The 11,069-nt window shown below is 40.3% G+C and overlaps 1 protein-coding gene across 1 annotated transcript in view; it reads right to left on the bottom strand.

Annotated features, from left to right (window-relative positions):
* Positions 1 to 247: 247 nt before the first annotated feature.
* Positions 248 to 11,069, bottom strand: part of LOC132397983 (monocarboxylate transporter 8-like) — a 79,132-nt gene continuing 68,310 nt past the window's right edge. Inside the window, exon 6 of the mRNA XM_059976838.1 lies at positions 248 to 10,602. Coding sequence (XP_059832821.1) covers positions 10,376 to 10,602 — 227 coding nt within the window. The 3' untranslated portion in view covers positions 248 to 10,375. The remainder of the gene's footprint in view (positions 10,603 to 11,069) is intronic.

Below are 11,069 nucleotides of genomic sequence, written 5' to 3'. Positions count from 1 at the left end.
ACAGTCCAAGATCCTGGGCATATTACATGGGGGAACAATCTGGTGAAAGTGGATTGTTTCCCCATCATTGACTGTCCTGCTGTTGAGTAGTACATCACATTAACTCTTCCTTGTCTCTCCTTCCCATTAATTTGGATCTCCACTCTTTGTAATTAGCCTTTTAATTTTCTACAGCCATTTATAGTTGATATAAGTGTGTGAAAATTTGTTGCACACATCTAAAAATAAACCAACATTCTTAGTTTAATTCATACTTTATTTTTTTTAACAAACGTTCTCACATTAATTCAACACATCGCTTGGCAACGTGACGTGTGCTTAGTACAAATACTAGTGAATTTTCAACATGAATGATGAAAGTGACATTTACAACAGTAAACTGCTTTGATATGTATTAGACTTGACATGTTCACTTTGTCAAGTGAATGGTGGATGTTAGAAGATCAATAACCATATAACCATATAACAATCACAGCACGGAAACAGGCCATCTCGGTCCTCCTAGTCCATGCCGAACTCTTAATCTCACCTAGTCCCACCTACCCGCACTCAGCCCATAACCCTCCACTCCTTTCCTGTCCATATACCTATCCAATTTTACCTTAAATGACACAACTGAACTGGCCTCTACTACTTCTACAGGAAGCTCATTCCACACAGCTATCACTCTCTGAGTAAAGAAATACCCCCTCATGTTTCCCTTAAACTTCTGCCCCCTAACTCTCAAATCATATCCTCTCATTTGAATCTCCCCTACTCCCAATGGAAACAGCCTATTCATGTCAACTCTATCTATCCCTCTCAATTTTAAATACCTCGATCAAATCCCCCCTCAACCTTCCATGCTCCAATGAATAGAGACCTAACTTGCTCAACCTTTCTCTGTAACTTAAGTGCTGAAACCCAGGTAACATCCTAGTAAATCGTCTCTGCACTCTCTCTAATTTATTGATATCTTTCCTATAATTCGGTGACCAGAACTGTACACAATATTCCAAATTTGGCCTTACCAATGCCTTGTACAATTTTAACATTACATCCCAACTTCTGTACTCAATGCTCTGATTTATAAAGGCCAGCATTCCAAAAGCCTTCTTCACCACCCTATCTACATGAGACTCCACTTTCAGGGAACTATGCACAGTTATTCCTAGATCTCTCTGTTCCTCTGCATTCCTCAATGCCCTACCATTTACTCTGTATGTTCTATTTTGGATTATTCCTGCCAAAGTATAGAACCTCACACTTCTCAGCATTAAATGTTTGACCATTCTGCTTTTTACATTCCTCAGTTTATCCTCGGACTGCTGTGCTGCTTTAGAATCCGGGTACAATTAGGGCCCAACGTATGTGTTACTTCTTTTAATGTGTAACTACTGACGTTAAAAATGTCTGTCACTGCTGATACCCAGAACAGGTAGTATTTTGACAGTTAAATCAAGTTTTTTAATAAAAGACTTGTGTTGAAATGCTGGTATACATTTTAATTAACTGTCCTAAGTACTTCAGTGTAACAGTTAGCCTGCACAGTGATAGTTTTAAAATAATTTTGTGGATGTCATGGTAATAATGTCAGACGTACACAAAAGCAGAGTTGAACAGAGAAACCCATCAGTTAATTTCACCGAACCCTTGCTCTTCCACAGATTGTCTTCCTCCAGTCCAAACTGCAAAAATCTGATCTGTTTTAAACTTAAGTTTAACTTACAGTCTTTTTGTATTGTATATTTTCTTGAAGATATTGTGGCTTTGTTGCATGATGTGAGTTTTAAGATGTACAAAGACGCAAATTCTGCTCTGCCATCTCTCTGGTGAGAATTCTTCAATGTGATTGGCTGTTGTGTGAGTTTGATGACTTCACAATTGCTGGCCATCAGAGATCCCACTACCAGTGTGATGCCCAGCAATGTCTAAGATGGGAAATGTACATCACAGACTTTTAGAACTTTGTCCAGAGCTTTCTCCGGGGTCAGCTCAAATTCAGCTGCTATGACCCTTAACTACAAAATCCAGGGCAGCATGGTTTGCAAAGTGTAAAACACTTTGCCATTTAAGGCAAGCTGGTTAAAAAATAAGAGAATGTACCACACTAAAATGGAACTTTACACTAAGATTCCAGAGTGAATCTTGTAAATATAAATCTGTGTTCAGAACTCTACAACTCATGTTCTCAGTATTATTTTTCAAAATTTGCACAATTTGTCTTTTACATATTGGTTGTTTGTCATGTATAGTTTTCAGAAATTCTATTGTATTTCTTTATTTTTCCATAAGTGCCTGCAAGCAAATGAATCTCTAGGTAGTAATGGTGTCACACAAGTCCTTTGATAATAAATTTGACTTTCTGTTCAAACTAAGTGAGCATCACTTAAAGCAGTTTCCCAGCAACTGACTACACTTGTTTAGACTGGAATTATGTCAGCTGGCTGCTCCTCATCTGAAAAGGAATAATGATTCTTTTATTCCTTTCCCTCTCTACAATAGAAATGTGGCTTGTTACAGCATTAAATTGAATTAAAAAATTAAGCTTAAAATATGTGCCTTTTGAGTTGGTGACAGAACTAAGAACCCTTCTCGGCATTCTGTAACACTTAAGTGTAGCTTAATGACTGGTTAGAATTGAGGTACTCAGAAATCAAAACGTATGATAATGCGAGCCTCCGAAAAGCACAGTGAGGAACAGTAATGCAATATATACTGTAAATGATTACGAATAACATCCTCTGGCATTAGGCACCCAGTCCCACCAGACTTTGATTTGTACTGGATGCTTGCTGACACCAAAACCTGACATCTAAAGCTATCATTTCCATAGAGGATGCTCACATGGAAGCTCCAATTCATGCCAAAAAGTTACGTAGCTTTAAATATTTCACTCACAATTGTACTTGGCACTTCAGGTGCTCTAGACTCAGAGCTTGTAAAAAGCTTTTACCATCTCAAATCTGTACGTATTCAAGAAGGAGTAAACTGATCACTTTATTTTTGCTTTTCAAAGCCTCCCTAAAGTGAACTGTCTCTAACCTTACTCCACAAAATTGAGAAAAACATATTCCATGTTCCAAGTAGGAATCAAGTTAGGGTGTTAGTGAGATCAAAGAGATTAGCCAAGACCAGCAAGTTGTAAATAACCTTGGATTTGAGAGGAAGCCAGGATTTAACTGTTGCCAGTAACTGGGTTAATATTATGTTAACATTTTGTGCAAATGCAATATTAAATAACTAAATGCAAGTCAGCTTAAACATCCATTATGTCACAATGAAACTTCATTATTTCAGTTGCATCTTTGTACTTCGGCCCACAATGTTGAGCCAACCTCTTAACTTCTTTATAAGATCAATCGAATCCTTCCCTCCCTCCCACATATAAACAATGGAAATGTAAAGGGGAAAAGTGGAAACTTGTCACAAAAAATACTGTAATTATCATGAGACATTTTAATCTACATAGGGAAAAAAAATCAGGCAAAAGTAGTCTGGCCAGAAATTCAGCATTCTGAGATAGTTCTTTAGAAAAGTGTATTCCAGGGCTAGTTTGAGGGGAGTGTAGACGAGAAACTGTCTAGTGCATCACATCGCTTAGTAACTTCAGTGTGAAAACAGCCAGAATATATTTGAATGTTGTATTTTGTGTGTGTCTGGGAGAGAGAAGGTGAGGGGGAGAGAGAGATGGAGAGGCAAGCAGAGAGAGAGGGGGAGGGAGAGAGATTTTAAACTTTAGTAAGGGACATTATAAGGACCTGAAAGTTGAGCTGAGTGAACCAGCAAGTTAGATACAGGAATCAGTCAGACTACACAGTACAGGTACTGTACAGTCCAATAAGAATGTAAACTTTTGAGGGAAATTTTCACGATTAACAAAGTTGAAAATAGTATCACACTTGAAAAGAATATAATTGCACAATGATGGATGGCAATTTAAAGAAACTGGACAGAATATAAAAAAAGTAAAGAGTGACTAAAAGATTAATAAGAAAAAAAGCCAGAAGTATATAAAAGTAATGTTCATATTGATAATTAAAAGGTCATAGACCATCAAGTCTGCTCTGCTATTCCATCATGGCTGATTTATTATCCAGTCTCCTGCATTCTCCCCAAAAACTTTGATGCCCTGAATAATCAAGAGCCTATCAACCCCTGCTTTAAATACACTCAATGACTTGGCCTCCACAGCCATCTGTAGCAATAAATTCCACACATTCACCATCTTCTGGCTAAAGATTGCCTCCACTTTATCTCTATTCTGATGGGACATATCCTCTATTTTGAGGTTATGCCTCTAGTTCTATTCTCCCACAAAAGGAAACATCCTCTCCATATCTGTTATATCCAGACATTTCAATATTTGACAGGTTTCAATGAGATTCCCCCTTATTCTTCTAAACTCCAGTGAGTACAAGCCCAGAGCCAGGAAACATGCCAGATAAGTTGGTAAGACCCAAAGGCTTCTTGATACACTGGATGGACTGACTGCCGAGTTGAGAAGGCAAAGGGTGGGGTCTCCTCTGGTGCTCAGGCGTGGTGGTTTGGTCACACTCCTGTTCCTCCAAACATCTAACAATTAAGTGCTGACTGTTCTACTTACTGCTCATTGTGACCAAAAAGTTCTTTTTTAACTTCATCTGTCCACAGGACTTGTTTCCAAAACACATCAGGCTTGTTTAGATGTTCCTTTGCAAACTTCTGACGCTGAATTTTCTGGTGAGGACACAGGAAAGGTTTTCTTCTGATGACTCTTCCATGAAGGTCCTATTTGTGCAGGTGTCGCTGCACAGTAGAACAGTGCACTACCACTCCAGAGTCTGCTAAATCTCCCTGAAGGTCTTTTGCAGTCAAACGGGGGTTTTGATTTGCCTTTCTAGCAATCCTACGAGCAGTTCTCTCGGGAAGTTTTCTTGGTCTTCCAGACCTCAACTTAACCTCCACCATTCCTGTTAACTGACATTTCTTAATTACATTACGAACTGAGGAAATGGCTACCTGAAAATGCTTTGCTATCTTCTTATAGCCTTCTCCTGCTTTGTGGGCATCATTTATTTTAATTTTCAAGAGTGCTAGGCAGCTGCTTAGAGGAGCCCATGGCTGCTAATTGTTGAGACAAGGTTTGACGAGTCAGAGTATTTATAAAGCTTTGAAATTTGCATCACCTGGCCCTTCCTAACAATGACTGTGAACAAGCCAGAGCCCTAATGAGCTAGTTAAGGTCTGAGACCTTGGTAAAAATTATCTGAGAGCTCAAATCTCTTCGGGTGCCCAAACTTTTGCATGGTGCTCCTTTCCTTTTTTCCCCCCACTCTAAAATTGTACAAAACAAAAATAATATACTTAACATGTTGAAAAGAATGTTTCATCTTTAACTATATGGCTTTTGGAGTTCAGTTCATCTACTCACTTAACTATTCACAGTAACAGAAATTTTGACTGGGGTGCCCAAACTGTTACATGCCACTGTTTCTGTTGTAGATGAGTGTGTCCCACAAAATCATTCAAAGTCTTCCACAACCAGAAGCCCTGGATGAATCATGTGATCCAAAATCTGCTGAGAGCCAGGTCATTGGCATTCAGGACTTGTGACTTAGTAAGATACAAGAGGTCCAGGTACGATTTCTGGAAAGCCATCTCACAGGTAAAGTGGCAATTCTGGACCAAACTTAAATAACTGACGGATGCTCAACAGCTGTGACAGGCTTGAATACTGTCGTCTCCTACAAAGTGAAGTCGAGCGACATCAGTGACAACAAGGCATTGCTCCCAGATGAGCTCAATCCTTTCTATGCTCACTTTGACTGTCGAAGTGGAGAACTGAACTCCCAAAGCTCTAATGCTCCTGTGATTTCAGTCTCTTGAGGCCAATGTGAGAGTATCCTCCAGGAGGGTGACCCCACAGAATGCCTCCAGCCCAGATGGGGTAACTGGCCTGGTACTAAAGACCTATGTTGATCAACTGTTTGGAGTGTTGACCGATATCTTTAACCTCTCACTTCGGCAGTCTGAGATACCCACCTGCTTCAAGCAAGCCTCAATTTTACCAGTACCTTTAAAAAATGTAGTTACCTGCCTCAATGACTATCATTCAGTAGGATTTACATCCACTGTGATAAAACACATCAACTCCTGCCTGAGGAATAACTTGGATCCCCTCCAATTTGCCTACCGGCACATCAAGTCCACAGCAGATGCCATCTCATTGGCTCTTATTCAACCCTGGCACATCTGGACAGCAAAGATTCCATACATCAAGATGCTCTTTATTGGCTACAGCTTGGCATTCATCACTATCATCCCCTCAAAACTAATCAATAATCTTCAAGACCTTCGCCTCAATACCTCTTTGAGTAACTGGATCCTCGATTTCCTCATTTGCAGACCCGAGTCAGTTTGCAAGATCCCATCATCTCCATCAGCAAAGATGAACCACAAGGCTGTGTGCATAGCCCCTGATCTACTTTCTTTATACTTAAGACTATGAGCCTATGTACGGATACAATGCCACACTCAACTTTGCTGATGACACCACCACTACTGGCTGAATCAAAGGTGGTGATGGATCAGCACATAGGAGGGAGAGTGAGAATCTGGCTGAGTGGTGCCAACAACAACCTCTCACTCAATGTCAGCAAGACCCAGGAGCTGCTTATTGAGTTCAGGAGGAGGAAACCAGAGGCCCAGGGCCCAGTCCTCATCGAAGGAACAGGGGTGGAGAGGAACAGTAACCTTTAGTCCCTCAGTGACATTATCTCAGAGGATTTGTCCTGGACCAGCACGTAAGCGCAATTACAACAGAGCCTCTACTTCTGAGAAGTTTGTGAAGATTCAGCATGACATCCATGATGTGTGGTGGAGAGTATATTGACTGGTTGCATCATGGCCTGGTATGGAAACACCAATGCCCTTGAGCTGAAAATCCTACAAAAAGTAGTGGATATGGCCCAGTCCATCATGGGTAAAGCCCTCCTCTTCTCCCCCTATTGAGCACGTCTACACGAAACATTGCTGCTGGAAAGCAGCATCCATCATCAAGGACCACCACCATCCAGGCCATGCTGTCTTCTCATTGCTGCCATCAGGACCTATTCCACCAGGTTCAGAAACAGTTATTACTCCTTGACCTTCAGGCTCTCGAACCAAAGGGGATAACTTCAGTCACCCCATCACTGAACACTTCCCACAACCTATGGACTCACGTTCAAGGGTTCTGCATCTCATGTTCTCGATATTTATTGTTTATTTATTTAGTATCTTTCCTTTTTGTATTTGCATGGTTTGTTGATCTTTGCAGGTTGGCTATTTGTCCTGTTAAGTGCAGTGTTTCTTGAATTGATTGTGTATGCTCGCAAGAAAACAAAGGTCAGGTTTGTATATCATGATACTTATGTACTTTATTTATAAATTTACCTTGATTATTTAACTTTGAACCCCTGATTTCTGAATTTTCTCCTCATTTAGAAAACAGTCTACTCCTTTATTCCTTCTACCAAATAGCATTACCATACACTTCTCCTCACTGTATTCCATCTGCCATTTCTTTGACAATATTCTCAATCTGTCCAAATCCTTCTGTAGACTCCTTGCTTCCTCCATATACCATCACATCATCCACAATCTTGGTCACAAAGCCATCAATGCTGTCATTTTAACCATTGACGTATAAGGTGAAAAACAGTAGTCACAACTCTGACCTCTGCAGAACACCACTAGTCATCAGCAGCCAATCAGAAAAAGACCCCCTTCGTTCCCACCCTTTGCCTCCTGCCAGTCAGCCAATCTTGTAAAGAGTTAATAAATCTAATTGGTTGTCTAGGAGCAAGTCAGGTGAATTAATAATGAAAAATAAGGAGATGACAAATGAATTTAACATTAGTTTCAATATAGTAAGGTTCAAGTAACATCCCAGAAATAGCAGTCAACTGGGAACTGGTCAGAAGGAAGCAGCAGCCCAGGAAGACTCCAGTCAACAGAGCAACTGTACTAAATTAAGTCTCAGCATCTTCACAGACTTCATTTCAAGCTCCTAGAAAGTGGTTAGTGAGAGAGTTAATGCATTCATTTTTAATTTTCCAAATTTCCTTTAGATTCTATTCTATTAAACCATTCTATTAAATTGGAAAATAGCAATACTAATTCCTTTATCTGAAAAGCAGGAATCTGCAGGCCATTTAGCTTAACATACATTGTGGGGAAAAATGTTAGAAGCTACTACTAAAATCTTCAGAAGGGGGCACAACAGTAAATCAGGCTAAGACAACATGGTTTGTGTAAAACCATTTTATTAGAGTTCTTTGATGAAGTAGGTGTCAAGGATAAGGAAAGATGTTGGCTCTACTAGCTGCCCAGAGGCATCAAATGTACTAAATTTAAAATAAATGTTATTCTGAAAAATGAAAGCTGATGCAATGGCATGGACAGCAGATAAACTGGCCAACAACAGAAGTTAGGCTAAAATCAATCCTTTTCTCGTTGGAAAGATGTAACCAATGTGCCATCAATGCTGGAGTATAATTTTTTGCATTTTATATACATGATGTGGAAGAAAGCACCAAAAATTCACATGTTAAATTTGCTTGATGACACATGGATAGGTAAGAAAGAGGAAATGGTTCATTTTGGAAAAACAAAAGTACTTAAATGGGGCAAGTCTGTAAAACTCTGAGTCCTAGTGCAGAATTTGAAAAAGGTTTGCATGTAGATATAGCAACTAATAAGTCTAACAGAATCAGATTGTTTCTTGCTGATTGAATTGAATAGTCAGGAGATTATGCTTCTGTCATGTAATTCCTGCACATCCCATGCTAACTGCGCAAACAACAATTTTGCTCAACATTCCACTGTCCTTTTCCAACAGGTATTAGATTGTTTTACTGTGTTTAACTTATTAACATCTCAGAAATGACTTGTAGGTTGATATGAATGTGCCTCCTTCTGAATCAATGCTTATATACACAGTGAACCCAGGAACAGGAGTCCATTCGAATCCTCCAAATTGGCCACCACTTTGTTAGATCACGGCTCCTTTGCACTTTCACTCCATCTGCATGTCATCACTCAGTATCCTCAGACAGGTGTTTGTTAGTCTAAGGATGTGGAGTAGTGATAAGCACCAATATCTGCTATACCTACCTCCCTTTTTATGACCCCTTTCCCTCTCACAATCTTTCAGGTGACTGCAGCCAGCTTTGCTGCCTTTCCTCACCCCCATCGGCTTTCTCTTGCGACGTCCCAGTTGATAAACAAATGAGACAGGAAAAAATGCGGAGGAATGGGATAAAAAGGAGTGCTGGCTTGGTCTCAACTGGGCAGAATGGCCTCCGATGCTGTACTCATATGGTCTCCCAAGAGAAGACATTTAATTCACTCTTCACTGCATTCTGTGAAACTGGGACACGGGAGCTCAAGTGGTAACCGATTGCTCGACCAAGTGCTCATTCTGTTATTATTTGCTCACAGTGGGCACTTGAGCCTTAGTGGATGCAGTACTGAGGTGTGGGGTAATCTTCCCACACACCATTAATTGCAAATTACCACTGTATGATGGGGCTGTGGTCTACTGAAAATACGTTGCCACAGAATAAGGAAGATGTTGGATAGTCTCTTATTTTTCTGCATGACAGTAACGGAAATTTAGGAAGCTGCGGTGGTTCACGATAAGGAACAGCAGATGCCGAGGTAAGTCAAATGATTTTGCGTGGGGGGCAAATCAGGGCAGTAGCAGTTAGGTCATGCAGGGTGACCACCTGATGTTGGTTGTCTGGTGTAAGCCTTGATCAGGGAAAGGTCACCCTCAAATTGGAAATGATTTGTCTGTCTGTTTTTAACATTTCGTTGCTCTTTCCCCGACATGGGGGCCGAGAAGGAAAAGCAACTCATGACCAGCAATCAATCTGTTCTCGACTTAAACCCAATCACAAAAAGGAACAAGGAAGGACATTGAGAAGCTGGTGGCCACGTATCCTGAATTTTAGAAGAAATCCATTGAAACCAGCTGGATTACTTTTGCAGAGACAGCACCGACTTAACAGATGCCCCCTATTCTGTAATGTTCCTGTAATTTCAGTTCTATACAGTGCACTTGATCAGATTAGTCCTAACAAAATACCACAATAAAATGCTGTCATTGCTCCTGGGCGGAGATTAAAACCAACACTGTGTTTAAAAAGCAGCCAGAGACATCTTAAGCCTCATATTCTGAGAACTTCCCGTAAAGTTTAAAAAATTCTTTTCATCCTAATGCCTTTGTGGAATTTTTAGAAAGGGAACTCAGTATTATATGGGTGGAAGAACTATTATTTCAAAATAGGCACACATACCAAAAGGAAACATCACAGTCTGTGCTGGCATTGATCCCACTGTGGAATGTAGCATGCCTTGACTTTAGAGATTACATACAGGTTTCTGGGTTGGGGTTTCCTGGAAGCATCTCCCCAGTTAATACATTTTCTGAAGCTAACAACACCTTGTCAGCGGTGGGGTCTTCTTTCTTTTGCCTTTTCATCATTCGAGAATGAATTATCGGGACAAAGAACAGAACAACTCCGCCGACAATAGGTGGAATTCCGGCCAAGTAAAAAGCCAAGTGATAGTTGCCAAAGGAATCTTCTAAAAGCCCTGTATGAAGTAAACAGATCAAAAGTTAAGAGTGCACTTACTAAACACCAGCAAAGTTTAAACTTGAATGCCACTAATCCATGTGGAAATTACAGCCATGGCAACAGTGCTTAACCAAGTACTAATCTGAATGTTTGAGCATTGGAGGTTTATGGATATTAATATCAACAACAGTTTCCTCATGAGCTCCATCTTGATCACGGGAATGGATCTAAGCTGATTTTCATTATAATGGAATCTCACACCAAAAGCTTTTAATCATGCTCAGTCAAAGCAAGCGGATTTATCAGACCTCCTGCTCTTTAGGAAGGTTGGGAGGTGCAACTGTGCATTGTTTAGGTTAGTATGCCGGTATAGGAAAATGAAGAGGAGAACTGGAGGGCCAGGGAAAGATTCAATAGAAAGCAAAGGAAAAAGAGTGGTCTCAGTATGTAATACGTGGCTGGAGAAAGTGGCTGAGGCAGATA

The sequence above is a fragment of the Hypanus sabinus genome, chromosome 8 (assembly GCF_030144855.1).
Source record: "Hypanus sabinus isolate sHypSab1 chromosome 8, sHypSab1.hap1, whole genome shotgun sequence".
Lineage (NCBI taxonomy): Eukaryota > Metazoa > Chordata > Chondrichthyes > Myliobatiformes > Dasyatidae > Hypanus > Hypanus sabinus.
Note: the sequence above shows the minus strand (reverse complement) of the source record. Positions and strands in the feature narration are given on the sequence as shown.